Source organism: Paramisgurnus dabryanus, chromosome 20, assembly GCF_030506205.2.
Source record: "Paramisgurnus dabryanus chromosome 20, PD_genome_1.1, whole genome shotgun sequence".
NCBI classification, from domain to species: Eukaryota; Metazoa; Chordata; class Actinopteri; order Cypriniformes; family Cobitidae; genus Paramisgurnus; species Paramisgurnus dabryanus.
This window is the reverse complement of record NC_133356.1, coordinates 9,789,741-9,808,251: the sequence shown is the minus strand read 5'-3', so window position 1 is coordinate 9,808,251 and position 18,511 is coordinate 9,789,741. Positions and strand designations below refer to the sequence as shown.

The 18,511-nt window shown below is 35.6% G+C and overlaps 1 protein-coding gene across 2 annotated transcripts in view; it reads right to left on the bottom strand.

The window, feature by feature from the left end:
• Nucleotides 1-8,015, bottom strand: part of kcnh5b (potassium voltage-gated channel, subfamily H (eag-related), member 5b) — a 42,156-nt gene extending 34,141 nt beyond the window's left edge. For both annotated transcript variants that reach the window (XM_065296292.1, XM_065296293.1), the window contains exons 1-5: nucleotides 7,794-8,015; nucleotides 6,897-7,020; nucleotides 3,165-3,271; nucleotides 2,827-2,955; nucleotides 2,051-2,169 (exon numbers count right to left, since the gene is read on the bottom strand). In XM_065296292.1, the coding sequence (XP_065152364.1) occupies nucleotides 2,051-2,169; nucleotides 2,827-2,955; nucleotides 3,165-3,271; nucleotides 6,897-7,020; nucleotides 7,794-7,866 (552 nt within the window). In that variant the 5' untranslated portion in view covers nucleotides 7,867-8,015. The remainder of the gene's footprint in view (nucleotides 1-2,050; nucleotides 2,170-2,826; nucleotides 2,956-3,164; nucleotides 3,272-6,896; nucleotides 7,021-7,793) is intronic.
• Between the last annotated feature and the right edge of the window lie 10,496 nt (nucleotides 8,016-18,511).

Below are 18,511 nucleotides of genomic sequence, written 5' to 3'. Positions count from 1 at the left end.
CTAAAGAGAACATGAGGTTTACTTGGAGATTAAGCAGAAACTCCTCTAAAAAAGAGAATGAAGAACAGAACTATGAGAGAGAGAGAGAGAGAGAGAGAGAGAGAGAGAGAGAGAGAGAGAGAGAGAGAGAGAGAGAGAGAGAGAGAGAGAGAGAGAGAGAGAGAGAGAGAGAGAGAGAGAGAGAGAGAGAGAGAGAGAGAGAGAGAGAGAGAGAGAGAGGAGAAGAGGGTGATGGATCATGAGGCAGAGATACTCGGGGCTAAAACATTATCATCTAGATTTGCATCACCTGAAGGAAATAACTTCTTGAAGGCAGTAAAAAATGACTGTTAAAGTTTCACGTAAGCTGAGCTTTTCGGATTTCCTGTGTGGATGTTTTTGCTGTTGTCGTGATGTCTGAAGGCGCCGTCGTATCGGAGTAAATCAGAGCCTTTATAAAGTATAAAGTTAACAACTACCACAAATAGCTGACACACTTACGCTGAAATAATCCATTTGGGCAAAATTAAATTCAGAAGTTCAATACGGTACTTAGGTTTACATAAACCAGAATGTTCCCTTGCAAGCAATGTAATAAACTCACAGCATAGATATTAAACCATGATAAATGAAGAAAGTACTGTCCTTAAATGTCTTCCTATCAAAAAATACTTATTACAGAGCCACAGATTTGTCCAAACATAGCACAACAGCCCTCACACAGGTGGGTGATTCTCGCGAAATTAGACTTATGAGGTGTCATGAAACATTTTGATACAAAAAGTAAATGCTATCAAAATAAGAAGCATACAGTTACAAACATCTCTTTATGTACTATTTTGCACATGATTTCAAATGACATCATACAAACCAATTTTGTTTTTTTTTCCACATTTAAGGGGGAAATTTTCATTACCGCAACGTGTCCATGACTGGATTTGGGTTCTTTGACATGGAAATATTTGTAATTAAAAAATCTAAAAAATAAAAAGCTTCAGGGCATGTTATACTATAAACATTTACAGTAAATAAACATGTGGTATTTGGTGATCATAAATGTAGAGACAATAATAAGCAATATAAATGTGTCCAAGACCAATTTTCTCATCCTCCGCAACAATTTTCAATCATTGTTTAAGCCCTCAAGGAACTAACATTTAAAAAAAAAATTGTTGTAAGGGACATAATTGACTGTGACACTCAAGATGGCTACCAGGTAAGCAGTTCTTATTTTTTCTCTCCAGATAAAAATTTAAATTTTGTTTGTCATAGTACCTAGACAACTTTTTCGTCCTCATTACCGAAACATGAGTTTGTAAATGCATATATTTAATGTAATATGTTGCGGTAATGATAATTTTTGATAATGATAATCAAAAAATTAAATAATTCTATAGGAAATATTTTTTAAATCCTCTAAAAATATGATATTAGTAAGTTAAGACCTTAATCTTAGATGTCCATTGGCTCCAAGGGCTTTTTAAAAATTCTGATGCTGGACACCTTCTAAATCTGGATTTCGTGAGAATCACCCGGGTGCACACAAACACAATTCCTCCTCTTTCACCACGTTTTTTTTAGGTGTATTGACCAACATTGGTTTTACTACAGTAACCATGGTTTAAAGAGACGTAATGACCAACAGGGAGAAATAGAGCAAACACCCCTTGCTCAAGGGCACCACGGTTGCAACCTGCCGGCCTTGTGACTCAAACCGCCAACTCTCGGGTTACAAGCTTGACTCTCTAACCACTAGGCCACAACTGCCTCATGGTTAACCATTTTCATAAGGGATACGAATAATAATGTTAATTGAGATGCACACCATCTTTTCACAATGTTAATTATAAACATCAGCTCCTGGTATCCACTGTAGACTTCTGCTCTCCAACAGACATGTGTGAGATTTCATTACAAAAGTGTCCTGTGAGTGTGTGTGATTCTATTACAAGTCTGCCCTCCTTGCCGTAAGATGAAGTTTTGTATAACCTTGTACTGTGCTCAAGGATGAAAGCAAATGCTATGGTGTGTGTGTGTGTGTGTGTGTGTTTGTTTGTGTGCGCACGCTCACCTCTGCAAGTCTGGAGTGTTTGTGCGAGCTGACATCGGTTTTGCTCATGGGTGTGAGTTGCTGAACGGTGCTTTTGCTGTTTGTCAAAGCTCGAGTCAAACGGGCAAACTTGGTCCAACCTACAAGACATATTCAAACACAAAGTAAATGTGCAAATAAGAGAGTTTAAAACTAAACAAACAATAAATACATTCATCATGCTTGTGATGATGTGACACAGATCTGACTCTGCGAAGGGCTTCACGTTGGGTACAAGTGCAACAAATGTTTGCTGTCACTGTGCTATAAAAATGAAGTGATGAAAAATAACAACTTAAACACGATCTCATGCTGTTTTATGTCCGCTCTCTCTCTCATGTTAAGTTACAGTGTGTACCTAAACTACACTTCACAGGATCACTTACATAATCTAGAGACTTTTGAGAATATAGTTATGGAAAAGCACAAATATCTAGCATCTAAAATTTATTAAAACCTTTTTAAAATGTCATAAAGATACTGTAAAACACTATTTAAGGAGTGCCCATCTATTCTGGGCTCCAATTGGCTGCTTCCTCGTCATTATTCAGTCCAAGTCTCAACATCCTTTAAAAAATGTTTACACAAATATATTTTCTCCAAACAACAAACATTTAGTCTTATTCATATCAACATTCAAATGAAAAGGTTTTTAATAGCATGAACAACATTGACCCTAAACATTTAAACCGTGTATATTTGGAATAAAGCTTATTACAGACAGTATAACAAATACCATCATAACAATAAAAACTCACCCCTGGTGCTCTCGTCTTCGATTGGCTGCTTGAAGACGGTGATATCCTTAAATGTACACAGGAACAAAACCACTTTGTCATTTTCATTTCGGATCGGTGCAACCTGCATGTAGAACCACACTGGAGTTCCTGTAAAGGTCAGAGGTCAAAAGGTCAAAATAAATTTGAATCACAAATTTTACAGGCATGTTACATAGTGTAGTTTAATATTTGAGGTTGCAGTAGGGGTTTGCTCAAAATGATGTCCACTAGACATTCATAAATGACCAGGTGAAACTTTACAAATGTATGTGTTTGTGTTTGTGTGTGTGTGCGTGTGTGTTTCACATCTCACTTACTGTTCTTTCTGTACAGCAGCACTTCAAAGCAGTTCGATTCATAGTTGTCAAAGGTCTGTCTCACCTTTTCTATCATCTTCTTATCTGTCAGCTCCCCATACATAAAACTAAAGAAAAAGATTTGTGAGATAGACTTGAATTTCGTCTTTTCTAACCAAACACAGCTTGAAAAGGATTTATAAAGTGCATATTTTCAAAGCAATTATGCCTTGATCAGTAAATTCCTTATAAATCCCAAACTCAGAATTCAGAGAAATCACATCAACGTGTTAAAAAGCCTGGAAGATGTTCAGATTTTCACACAAAAGAGGTGCCATAATTTAAAAATAGAAAGGAAATTATTAAATACATTTTAAATGTCTTGCCCTTTTTTAACTTATCTCTCATGTGACCACTTTAAGAATTTAAGCCTGGTTGTTTGTGTTACAATAAGCTGTCAAAGCTTATTAATGACAAAAATTTGCTTCTGAAATTTACAGCATTGAAAAGTTGATATGTAGTGCGAAAGACATGAGCAGATGCTCTCCAGAAAGGCATATCAGTGGCTCAGCACTTTATCAGAGGCACTTATTGAAATTAAGTTTTTATTGCAGTAGACCAGGGGTCGGCAACTGGCGGCCCGCGGGCCAAAAGTGGCCCGCCAGCAATATTTTCTGGCCCGTCGGATTATTTTGAAGTCCGTTTTTTTATAATTTTTTTTTTATCAAATACTACTTTTATTTTACAATAACAGTTTACAAAAATGGCCCCGTGTATCATTCCTTCATTCGTTTTTTTATCAAAACCAAAAAGAAAATAAAGAAAAACGACTTGTTTTCTATTATTTATTTCCTGAACTAAAATCAAATCAATTTCCGAATGTGCGCTCAGATCAAAAATAAAAAAATGAATGAAAACGGGTTCGGACAAATTTTAATTGAACACCTTAGCAGACATATACCAATGAAATAATTTTAAACAGATCAGGTACTAACAGATTACATTTAAATAAGGGTTTTAATAGCAACCATGCTTTCCTTTAGGTCTCATTCGCTTACAGTCCGACTTTTGAACTTTTTTCATTATTATTTTTCGCGTATAACACACTGATAAATAATATGTATTAGATAAAAAATATTTGCACTAAATGCTGCACAAAACTCTTCCTCTAGCCCAGAGGTCTAGCCCAAAAATGCGTATAATAGCTACGTAATAGTTTAATCTTAACGGGCCGCCGTTTCTCGTTCTCTTTCTCTACCAGCGCATCCGCGATCATAACTATAATAATTGCAGAGGTATGAATTCATGAATCATTTGCAAATTTACGTCGCAAATCATGTCAATGCACGCGTGAAGACATAATCTCCGTGACATCGCAAATGACTGAAAAGTAGCCTAATTGCAGGCTTTTAGAAACCACAATAAAATATGATACAAAATAAACTCTTTTACTGCAGTAATATTTTAACTAGTTCACTTTTAACGTAGATTTGAAAGGAAACAGTCCTGTGTCAATCACTATTAAAAACATGTGGTAAACGTAAACGGGAGTCTCCATGCCTCCGCGCATAGCTGCAACTCCTCCTTCTCATCGTCTCATTCACTACTCATTTTTTTTCTTCTGTTCTGTTACTTGAACTTGGGGCTCGAGCCCGACCTTAAGGTTCGACCTGCCTTCGAGAACAGCAAGTCAAGTTCGTTTACCGTTAATTATTATGACTAAATGGGCAGCCAAATTCGTAAAAAATTAAAAATCCGCCAAATTATGGTTTTACATGTCTATTAAAATAAAGCCATTATTCATTTTCCTAACGCACAGTTCTTTGATCTTTGCCTCCGTTTAAAACGTTATTGGCAAAGGAGCAATTTGTTTGGACAGCAACTCTGCAACCAACAATGGTTTCGGTTTATGCTGGTTAGAAATTTGAGTGAAAGGCTTTGTCCTATTTAATTTATTATTTATATTTCATTATTTTTTCTCTGCTGACAGTACAATGTTAAAATAATATTTAGATTGGCACGAACACAATTTTGGTATAGCATTTATAATTGTTATAGGTTACTTCATCTCTCTCTTTTCGTTAGAGACATTTGAATGTGAGATTCTGGAAACGAGATCTAACGTTAAGTTTTGCGGACCCGTCAGGTCGGGAAATAAAGCAAGTGAACACAGAGTGTATTTTAAGCGGTTTACTGAATAGAATCTTGTGGGAGCTGGACAAAAAAAACAGTCCAGCGCAGACCTCCATTAACCTTAGGTCCCGTATAAATATTAATAAAAAAAGGAATAAAGTTCAAAAGTCGGACTGTAAGAGTCTTTCATGAGAGCATAAATGCCTGTAATATGTTACCACTATAGTAGCCTACTTGTTTTTTTTTTTTTTATGTTTTTATTGATATATTATGCCTGTAAAGGTGTTAAATAAAAAATGTGTCAAATCCAGTAATTAATTTTTTGATCTGAGCACACAATCAGAAAACCCGTGGTGGTTAATTTTTTCATTTTTGTTTTTAATTTGAAAAACTAATGATACACGGATCCATAACCATGTTTTTAGCTATTTTTAATGCTGTCTTTCGTATTTTAAATAGGAAATAAAGACAATGTTTCTTGACAAAAGATCAGATAGCCTATACTAGGCTAATTCAGAATAAGACACGTAAGTGTGGGAACAGCAGCTGGCCCGCCATCTACTGGCTAAAAAAATATTGGCCCGCGGCCAAAGTTACTTGCCGACCCCTGCAGTAGACCATAATGATGCCAGATGGCCTGACTTATAAGATACTTTATTTAGCTATTTACATACAACTTTAATCAGTATATGAATGAATAATTATCGATATCCTAGTACTGAACACTTCAAGATTGTATTTGTGACATGCATGTTATAAATCTGAAAGTCGGTAGCATGACACTTTTTACATACACCGATGTTGGTGCTCTTTACAATTACTTTTACCTTATTGCAATTTGTACGTGTTTTAACACGTGGCTAATTCAAATGAATTTAATTAGACCAAATCTGTAATTTTTTGTATATTCTGCTTTCAGCCTGTGATGTTGGCTTTTGATGAGGGTTGTCAGAATTGTTTTTTTTTTCTAAAAATCATGTTTTTGCTGTATTTACAAATGAACCAACTTGTAAGATCCATATAAATTCCCATGTAATCAGGTTGAACTCTTACATTTCCATATTTTCATTGAAACATTACTTTGCATGTTTATTAAGATATTTAAATTACAATTACAAGTTTTTAAATCAAAACAGCAGGGCAATCCTAAATCCTTAAAGGTGGGGTGCATGATTTCTGAAAGCCAATGTTGATATTTGATATCACCTAAAGATACACGCCACTACCCCAAAGAATCTGGACCTTCTTTTTATAGACCCTCCCCACACATATGCAACCCAGGCAACGATGTTGGTTAGTAGACACGCCCCTAACTGCTGATTGGCTACAAGTTTGTTTTGGTACTCTGCCTGACTCCCTTTTCCAAAGTGTTTTTCAGAAATCGTGCCCTCCGTCTTTAAGAGGAATGTTACCACATCAGCCAATTCGCTGCTTAGTTTTGAGACCAGACCTAAAGGTTATGACATCATCATCTCTTGATTTTATATCAGTGGATCTATACAGAAGCACAATACTGTAAAGGTTCAGCTTAAAGGTGCATATGAGCTCTGTAGGACATAACGGTGTATAATTTTAAACAGATGTAGTGATAGATTTTTAAAGTCAAGTGTTAACACTCACCTGCATGTGCTGCTTTTCTGCATGACCTCTGCTCTGTGGTATCCAGACAGCTTGCAGAAGCCGTCATTACTGTAAACTACGGGCCAGTCCACAATCTGAGCGTTTCCAAGCAAGAAACTTGTCTCTAAAAGTTAAAAAATGAGAGTTATTAATGCAATATTTTTATTTCTTTGAATTAGTTACATTTTAGCCTGTAACTTGGCATAAACCAGCAGAGGGTGCGCCCTCTAGCGGTTATAAATTTGAACGCAAGCACCTGCACCCTTACTGACTTTACGCAAGAATGCAATGTTGTCATAGAGAGATGTGGAGTAAACGTATTTAAGTATTTCTAAATCTCAAAATACACCATGATTTAAATCGTAATAGGTAAATGATAATCCTTTGTTAGTTATTTCCCATTAAATAAATAAATTAAGACAATCTCCACCAATTGATAAACGGATACATAATTTAAGAATTCTTCTTCTTTACTAAAAACAGCACATACAGAGGAAAGGTCCGCTTTTTACACATTGTTTTACGAATTTACAACGTTAAAAGTTTATATTTAATTTGGATCTTAAGAATGTCAATTAATACTTTCGAAAATGTTACTCGGCAGCTAATGAAGAAATATGGAAGACTGAAATATCTAAAATATAATTATATTAAATATAATTTAAAATAAAATAAAATAAATAAATAAAACATTTAAAAACGTGTGCCCATCTAAGATAAAGGAAATCATAAAAATATGTAGTGTAAGTAAGATAAATACTTGCAAAACAACTGCGTATCGTTCGCACTTTCTTCTTTTATATTACTATATGCAAATGCACAGCGCGCCAACACTGCAATAAATAGTCTACTGTAAAACAATTATGCGTAAGACTATAGCATAAACGCGTTTCTCACCACTGGATCGTCGGACGATATTCTCCAGGAAAGTATTTTGCGGTGCCACCAGCCCTCTCTTTCCCCCTGGCATCGTGCGTTTGTGAGGGTCGCGCTGCTCTCGTCAGGTGGGCACTCTTTGCGCGTGGACTCTCTGCCGGTGAAGCGGGGACGCTCATGGTAACGTCGCGCGCTGGCAGCCAAGGAGCTTGTGTGCACCACCCGCGCTCAGGCAAGACTCAAAGCGACAGTAGGTGGGCACGGGGAGCTCCCAGTCATGCGCAATGACACCGACGCGCACAGAGGATGCTGGGGATCTCCAAAGTACAGTACAGATAGAGAGCATAATCACGACACACAAGACACCTAACTGTTGTCATTGTTTTATTCTTAATACTTTAAAAGAGTATCAGTAGCCCCTGGCTTACTAAAGCTTAAAAAATTGAATTATTTGCAGTCTAAAGATTCAAGCATCAGAAAGTCTTTTCACAACCGGCTGGCAGACGTGCAATCAAAGTAAATTTTTTTGATAGTGTGTGTTTATTGGAAACCCTACACACCTAAACAAAATGAGTTTTCAGCCCAGCATTGGATAAAAACTTAGGGTTAAATGATCCCAGAATGTGTATTTGAGTCAACAATGGGTTAAAACAACCAAGGATTTTGGGTTGAAACATCCTAGCATGGGTTAAATTACAAGCCAAAGGGCTGAGTTTGTCCATTTTTTGACCAAATGCTGGGTTGAAAATAACCCAGCTTCCAACAACAAACAACAACGGACAAAAATGTATCAAATGAGGGCACAGTATGATTAGGGTGCACAATACGTTGTGTTCTTGCATAATCCACAGTTTGGCACCGCAGAGGTATAATCAATCATCATGGTTTATAAATTTATAAGACGAGCAGGTCAAAAAACTACAGGTTGTCACATTCAAAAGCCTAAAATCATCTTTTTGATGATTGCGTGTGTGAAGAACATTATGGTTATGCAACAACTCATTCTGTTTGTCTAAAGTACCATTAAAATATATATTTACAGTGTAAAAAAAGGTACCTGGTTGATCAACAACTGTTTTTATGTTTTGTGATGATTTTCTTGTTTGATCTGAGCCGTTAAATCTTCAGAAAACCTTCTTTGCTTTTCCAGCATCCTCTGCATGTTTACCACTTTTCAACATTGACTTTATGGTGTAGATTCACCTTTGCATACTAAGGACAACGAATTGAGAGACTCATACGAAGAACTCTACAACAAAAGATACAAACTTCTTGATGCCCAAGAAGGTAACACAATACATTATCTCTTCGTTTAATGATTATTGCATCTCTCCTGGTTCTCTAATGAGCCGCTGAGTCTTACAGCACAACAGCATGAACCTAAAGTGATCGATATATTGCCAGATGTTGAATAATTTAAGAATTACTTTAAATGTCACAAACGCAGAACACAGTGGGGTTCGTGACCTCTATTTCCAGAGATGACTGCATGTTGTGCGATCACAGACGTACACACACAGTAACCTGCACACTCTACTGTATACTACACTGTATTCAATGCCTCACTTTTTCTTACAGGCTTGTGGACACATAAATCGACCCTGGCATCCGTTTTCCTGCTTCAATTGTGACTGTTAATAAGGGAATGAAGATCTCATTCTCTCTCACTTGCCATCTCTCTTACTTTGATGCCCATATAAAGCCAGATATCAAAAGTTCTTCCTAATTAGAATCTGTTTGAACAAAACTAAAAATATCCTGTCGATATTCCTTTGAATCTGAAAGCATGAGCACAGGGTGACAGGGTCAGACCCAATGATAATTTCACAGACATCATAGATTTTCTTCACCTTTACACCATTAGCGGCTTCTGTAGCTCTGCCAGACTTCCCATATAGAGGACAGAATTTCAAGTAATGGCTGCTCCATTAAGTGAACAAGAGATATTTAAAGTCTACATGAAACAACATTGACAATCTAGTTAACTTAAGTAGGCTATACCATTTCTGAGCAAAATAGGATAACAGGTAATAAAACAGGACAGAGTAGATTTTACCCATTTGAAATTGTAGCTCAATTGGTCAAGCATTGTGTTAGCAGTGGAGTGCGTGCGTGCTGTGTGTGTGTGTGTGTGTGTGTGTGTGTGTGTGTGTGTGTGCGTGCGTGCGTGCGTGTGTGTGTGTGTGTGTGTGTGTGTCCTGGCAGTGCAGTGCACATAAAGTCTTATTTTAGGTATCAGGCTGTCTGTCTATTTAAAGATATCAGATATCGCAGTATGTCCCAGAACTGACATCACAAAGTGTAAGGTGCCATCATTTCAACCAAATCCTCTTTCTGTAACCAATGGGATTAGACTTCCTTTCTCCTGTAAAGTTGTAACATTTGTTCCCAGTTAAGTCCACAGCTCTGCATTTAAATGCAAAAAAATACACATTGCACTTCTGCCTGCAACATTGAGCGCAAATCCTCCTGCACACTTTTGTCTCCACGCTTGGGCTAATTACAGCTCTGCCCACAATTACTGTCCATATTCTACGATTCAGAGCCACATAAACATCTAAAAACAGGAAGCACTTTTCTTTTTAAAGATCTTCTACAAACACAAGAGACATCAGCGCCTGCACACTGAACCGTAAAACTAAATAATTTTAGTATAATGAAGACAACCCTTCATATCCAACTCAGTATTTGATATTTGACTTTCAAGTCCCTGTAAAGTCCAATATTAAATGTGTTCTGAGTTTGTTACATCACAAAAAAAGTGCTATTATCCACCCAATGTTGAAAATGGACAAGTGAATAAAATTAGTTATCAAAAATATTGAAGAAAGATTTAGGATTCTCTGCTCTCAAATGCTGGGGGCGTGTCCGTTGTCTATGTTTAAACCACGCCCACTCGCGAAAAGCTGCCGCCTTTTTCTCAACTTTAAAATACCTAAAAAAAACTTGTGATCGTGTTAGGGGTGGGGCCATGATCATGGATCCACTGTTTAAGCCCCTCCCAAATAATTCTTAACTCTTTCCCCACCAGCGATTGTTTTTAAAAGTTGCCAGCGCCAGCATTTTTCATGATTTTCACAAAAGTTCTTCTTCTTTAAATATATAAACATACAATATATCAAATGAAAGAACAGAACCTGCTTTAAAAAAAAAACGTTTCATCCTACCTTCATTAGTTCTCTTTGTATTACCTCTCAAATATGGGTAGGTTTCTTCAAAAACACCAAATTTTGAGCAAAAAGCTGAGATGATTCCATTTTGTGAAGGACTTTTGATAGAGATCCGATTCAGAGCATTTATCAAAACATACATGGATATGCAGCTGCTTGCCCTAGGGCGATACTTCCGGGTTTTATAAGTTGCGGACACGCGCCACATGGTGGATAATACCGGTATTACGGATTTCCGGAAATACTAAAGAGTTTACACAGAAAACACAAAAAACTGTTTAACGTGTAACTACTTCAAAGTTTTTGTAACGTGTTTAAGCAATAGATTTCTTACTTTTAAAATGTGTTTAAAAATAAATCTGAAATTGAAGACTTTAAATGATGGAACAAATTTTTTTTGACAGTTTAGAAGAAAAGACCATGTTTTCTGATGCATATAGCCTCTTAGATATTCTTAGTTTAAAAATACTGAAAGTTTAAAAAATGAGCTCATAAAAACTAAATAAAGAACTAATGACGGTGTGAAAAATATTTTTAAAGGAGTTTTGGACTGAAAGTTCTCAACGCTGTAGAAACATTTGAGACATGGCCAGACATTAAGAAAGACATTAAAGAGGAATCTTGAAATATGATTCACTGAAACACATTCAGTCAGAGCTCTAATTAAAATATTCCTGCAATTATCCAAGACTCAAATGTGTTTAATAGTCCAAAACGCTGGATAATTACAATGAGACCAGTTCAGAAAGTGAAGTAAGGATATTTTTTACTGTTACTCTTCACATTACAGTCCAAATGTGGAGATGAACACAGACTGAGTTCCTCCACAGGAAGGTACAATGCAGCACAAGTGATGATGATATAAAACCTAAACTGATACCACAGCCTAAAAATAAACAAAGCACAGATCACAATTAACAAAAATGCTTATTTAACCATACCTTACAATACACTGCAAAAAAAATTCAAAGAAAAAAATTTATTGGCTAACTTAAAAAAAAACTTGACATATTTAAAAACTTTGATAGATTACATTTAATTTACAGTGAAATATTGTCAAACATACATTTTTTTAAAAAGTAAAAGATGTAAATTACCATATATTTTAAGTTTAAAATCTCTAAAATATTTAACTGGATTATACATGTACTTTACGTTAAGATATCGTTAAGATTATTAAGTTAAAAATACAAGTCACCATAAAATTTACGGTGAAAAGACATTCCCACAATATCATTTAAAGGTGGTGTGTTTAGCGGCATCTAGTGGTGTGATTGCAAATTGCAACCAACAGCTCACCCCTAAATTTTAAAACGCATATGGTAGCTGCCAGAGGACAAACATGTCATCGTCTGACAGACTCGAGCATCACACCGGAAATAGGTAGAGAAGTTGCCCGTCAGTGTGAACTCCTCCCTTCCGTCGTCTGATTGGTCTGATTGCCTTTTCGCAAGGACTTCTGGGTTGGTAAAGTGCGTAAAGCCTGCTGCAGTACGTGCTTGGCTGAAGACCGCATCAAGGGGGCAAAGGAGGCGCTGATGAGCACACTTCAAAGCGTAAAAATGACAGATGGGACACTCTACAGACTCGTAGACTAAGTGAGAATGCGCAATTTAAGGCCACGAGACCGAACGTCTACATGAAGTGCGCCATTTGGGACAGGGACGAAACGCGCTCTGTATTTTTAGGTGATTTCAAATGTCAACATTGGTTTTCAGAGATCGTGCACCCTGCCTTTAACTTTAAATTAAGTTAAACAATTATGATTTCAACTTGGTTTTATAAGTTATGTCAACTTATCACAGTTAAAAACTTAAAATATTTGGTTGAATGGACTTGCAAAACCAAGTTGTTTAACTTCATGCTGCATTTTTTTACAGTGTAGCATAAGCACACTGAAATACACTGCCAATACCTCAAATGCCATATTAATTGTCTTAAATGGTCATTACGGAGCTCTTATATACACATTTAATGACTAAAAATCTGTTAAAGACAAATGGATCAGCTTTAGGGAGCAGAATTATAGAATAATACATTTTGTTTCTTTTCAAAGTCCCAACACTTTAAATCACAAAATGTAAGAAAAATAAAAAGATTAAACAATTCTTTCCCATTCAATTCAATCCTCCGTATAAAAGCATCTAACACACTGATGTTTTTTAAGTGCAGTTGAACACTTTGATATGTCATAAGGGTTTAGATACAGCTCACTAAACATCTTCAGAAGAACATTAAGACTCTTTAAATATTCAAAGATGCTTGGGGAGACAGACACAAAAATAAAAAGAAAACTGTTTATAATGTAGAAGAAAATCTGAAAGACTGCAAGCAAACAGCTTGAAAAATACATTGATCCCGAGTTAATTCCAACACATCAATAATGCATCTATTAAGCCAATAAAAAACCTGATAACATGCTGTGATGCAGCATAAATGTTGAAGTATGAAGCTGTGAAGGGTATGATGTTATAAAGAAATAGACCATAGAGGTCCACTGTAGTGTAGAGTTGAGCTCAACCTTCAATTTAAAGCAAATTAACAAGCCAAGGTCTTCAGGATCAAATGAAAATTACAGGCAGGGGTGTTTGATTAGTTTTCAAGTGAAACTCTCCAGGACACGACCCTCCAGCAGCAGCGCTGCATTGTGAATGACTTGCTTGTATATGGGACACGGATTTTCCAAAAAATGCGTCTGTTTTAGAAGCACATGCAAGATTCATGACCCCCAAACACTTTGTCACCGCGAGGGTTATGTAAGTCTAATGAAGGGAAGACTCTTTTGTTTTAGCCAATATAAGAAGACCTATAAGAAGACCATTAAAATGTTTCCCCAGTGCAATGTTTTATCAAATTAATAAAAAGTGTTTTTACCACATGACATCACAAATGATGTATGATGTACATAACAGCTTTAGTGAAGGTTCAAAGAACAGGAAACAAAAAATGAAAGATAACATAAAAAATATAGAAAATTATCTTAAGAAAAACAAGAACAGAGAGAATATGTGTGTGGGGCCGTGTTGTGCATTTTATTTCAGGAACAGCTGTGGGTGGATCTGGCTGTGTACATCACCATATTTCATTCAGACAAACATATTAAAATACTGAAGACACCCAGAAAAACACAACCCACTTAAAGTACCATTATCAGACTAATATTACTGAAATCACGCCGGCTGTCACAATCTTTTGTTGAGCCAATCAGAAAACTTTGAGGCATGGCCTCTCCAGGACTCTGGAGAGGGTTTTGGTAGATGTTAAGGCTATCCGCAGTTACCTTTACAATAAAATTAAAACAGAGCAATACAGATTTTGTTTTAAATTCATTGATTTACAGTACAGTATGCATAAGTGTTAAGTCATTACACAAGCTGCAACAATACAGATTGTCCTGCAATGCTCCGGACTGTGTCCATGTGATGCATGGAAAATGGGATGTTTAAATAATTAAGCAATGCAGTGAACCATTCAACAAAAATTCACTTTAAACCCCCTGCTTTCTAGTAAATTCACCCATGCATCTAAAATTTACAGAAGCCCTTTGTAGACATAAAATGTGCACACAAAATGAGGACATTAAGGTAAACAATAGCAACAAGAAGAAAAATAATCTGGATTTAGAGAGATTAAAAGTGAGAGGCAACTAAATTTGCTTTCTGCTGGATAGGGTAGGACCGCATTAAAAGAATCTAATGAATAATGCAAGAAAACCTTTTATTTACCTGTTAAGGAACAGCTTCACCATCATTTCATGTCTACATTATTGTTGGTCCTGAAACAACAGCCCTGTCAAATAAGATTTGATGGTAAGAGTTAGGGTCAGGAGTGTTTGTTTAAAAGTAAGTTCTAGGACTACAAGATAAAAAAAAGATGTTGATCCAGAAACATGTCCTACATTTGCATTATAAAATACACTGAAGGAAGTGTTTATAACTGCTGGATCACAGTTTTGATCATGGACACCATGCAACCAGTTATATATGACCCTGGACCACATTTAAAAAAAAAAAAGATTTATACATCATCTGATCATCATCAATACCTAAGCTTTCAGTTGCTGAATTCCGAGATACCTATTTGAAAATTTGTAATCTGAGGGTGCAAAAAAATCACCTTTAATGTTGTCCAAATTAAGTTCTGCAACTACACTCACAAAAATAAAGTTTTGTTATATCTATTGGAAAAAATTTACAAAATATCTTCATGGAACTCTTTACATAATATCCTAATGATATAAAAAAAAGAAATATCAAAATCTTTGACCCATACAATGTGTTTTTGGCTTATGCTACAAATATACCTGTGGTACTGAAGACTTATTTAGGATTTATATGAGGAAAAAATCTTTTTCATATTATTTTATGTTGGTGTATAAGGAAAAAAGAATACTATGGAAATGAATGGTGCTTATGAACCATGTGGTTACAAACAATTCTTAAAATATATTTCTTTGTGTTCATCAGAACAAAGAAATTTATACAGATTTGTAACAACACGAGAGTGAGTAAATGATACATTTTCATTTTTGGGTGAACTATCCCTTTAAGAGTAGGCTAGGTATTGAGGTACACCCTCACCAAGGTGCACTCAGTTTAAAATGTCTGGCCTCACCACTGTGACACTATAAACTAGAGAAACCCTTACATAATGGGGGTAAAACTGGGTTGAGAACATTTAACAAAACACAACCAGGGTAAGGGGGTGGTTGAATTGGTAATTTTGAAGAAAAATGCAGCAATTTCATACTCTTGAAACAGCAGGTGAAAACAAGGACTGTTTGACATTTTTGACCTAAATATGAGGACTCGTTTCTAAAATACACAGTCAATTTTGATACTACTCAAAAAAATTGTGCTAAATAGCACTAAAACCTCGTAATCATATAGGGGAACCATTTTTAGTGCTATATAGCACCTATGAAGAACCATCCGGGGGGGAAACAGCACCAGCACCAGATATGGATCTAAACTATAGGTGCTATATATGGTTCCCCTATGATTAAGAGCCAGTGAACCACTTTAAGTGCTATTTAGCACCGTTTGTTTTTAGTGTGTTAACCTAAAAGTGAGAAACGTAACAGATTTAACATGTCAAATAAGAAAAATGAACATGACATTGTACACAATGTTTATTTAAAGTGAATTGGTTTTTAATACGACTGTCTAAATTTGGTACTATTTCATAAATTTATATCTGACGCACGTGAATTTATATGAATATCCAAGTAAATGAGATAATAGCCAGTTCTGTGATGCCAAAACACACACTTCTGGATTAGGAACTTTGTAAGTTTTGGCAAACATAGCATTAACTACACTAGTCAACATTTTAAATGGATAGTTCACTTTAAAATAAAAATTCTGTCATCATTTACTCATCCTCATGTTGTTCTAAACCTGTATTAATTTCTTTTTTCTGATGAACACAAAAGAAGATATTTTGAGAAATGATGGTAAACACACAGCATATAGTGTCCATTGACTTCCATAGTAGGAAAAAAATATTTTGGAAGTATTGTGATAAATGATGAAGAAAATATTTTGATAAATGATGGTAAGCACACAGTTGACGGTACCCATTAAATTCCATCATAATTTTTTTATTCCTACTATGGAAGTCTATGGTCACTATCTGCTGTGCATTTACCATCATTTCTCAAAATATCTTATTTTGTGTTCATCAGAAAAAAAGAAATTCATACAGGTTTACAACAACATGAGGATGAGTAAATGATGACAGAACTTTCATTTTAAAGTGAACTATCCCTTTAAGTGGATCAAAAAAGTTCATCAAAGTTGTCCTAAGACAAAAACGGGTATTGTTCAAAATTTTAAGACAACTTTTAGGAAAAGTTTGGATCCACTTCAAATGTTTACTAGTGTAATATACAGACACAATAACAGTGTATGTCTATTTCTTTTTCAGAGTAAAGTGCTCTTTTTTCATAATCTGCTTATTATGAAAATAAAATGTGAATTAATAACAGCTGAATGTGCCCGAGAAACAGGGAAATGGGGAGCACATGGATGCACCTACCACACATAACTCTTTAGCTCAGTAAATACATCACATAGATCACACAGTAACATATCGTGGTGCCAGCTGTAACAAGGCTCAGGATAATCTTCCCAAATAAAACTTACACCGGGGAGTATTTAACACATAAGGTTGGATTTAAAGCCATATGATGTGTTAATTTTAATTTTTTAATGTATGTGTCATTTCGTGTTGATTTTGAGTTGTGTTAAGTTAAGGACAATACACTAGATGTGTCATCTTATTTGTCATCCATGCCTTTTACATCCTTTTCGCTCTCTCCAAAAATCTGACAAGGTGCTGTATACTGTTCAGAATAAGAAAATAAAGCCTAACACTTGAATACTTATATACCTGCCAGATTCAAATATTATCTTTAACACCTTTAATTTGCTTTGGAAAAATCCTTTCAAATTCTCAAAAAAAAAAAGGGTGACCTGTTTTAAAAATACTACATGCAAGTTATTGGAAAAATACATCCAGGATTCTCCACAAAAGACATTACATTTGCAAGTAACATTAGATGGATTTTAAAACATTCTGGGTTATTTTAACCCATTGGTGGGTCAAATATAAACATTTTCAAGGTTAATTTAACGGGTTGGGTTGATCCCATTGTGACCCAACAATGGGTTAAAAATAACCCAGCTTTTTTGTGGTGGTTTGTAAGGATTTTTTAAGCTCTGCTGCCCTTTGGTGGTAATATTTGGTACTGGTTGGCTGTTCTGTAAATTCATGAGATTTCAAAGGTTATCACTATGGGGCGGTTTCCTGGACAGGGCTTATACTAGTCCCAGACTACACTGTCAGAAATAAAGGTACAAAACTGTACATTTTCTGTCACTGGGGCTGTCCCTTTCAAAAAGTACAGCTTTGCACCTAAGGATTTCATTATAGTACCTCAGAGGTACATACTGGGACCAAAGAGAGCTTATTAGTACCTCAAAAATACATATACGTACATATTGGTACTAAATGTTTACATATCTGTACCTAATGGTCCATACAATTACCTTTTTAAGGGTGCTGCCCCACTGACAGCTGGGATACATATTTTGACTTTTTTTCTAACAATGTAGGTCCTTAAGGTACAGTAATCTACCAAAAATTGTATTCTGTTTTGTATTCCTGCAAAGGTACCAAACAGAAACTTAGGGTACAGCCCCAGTGACAGAAAATGTACAGTTTTGTACCTTTATTTCTGACAGTGTAAAATGCATGTATGAGTTGCTTTAATTTTAATATATTTTAACATATATCAGTGCCATTGTTTTTTTTTGTAAGGTATGTTGGTAAAAACTACTTAAATATCCCAATATAATTAAGGCCTAGTCCTGGATTAATCTAAACCATGTCTGGGAAACTGCCCGTATATGACTTAAAATATTTCAAATTCTCACGCCGAAACAGTGCTTTGTAATCTTTACAGACCCTGTTCTTATTCACTTTTATTAAATAGAAAAATGCCATTGATATTTCAATAATTCACACCATTTGGAACGACATGAGGATGAGTAAACACAAAGTTAA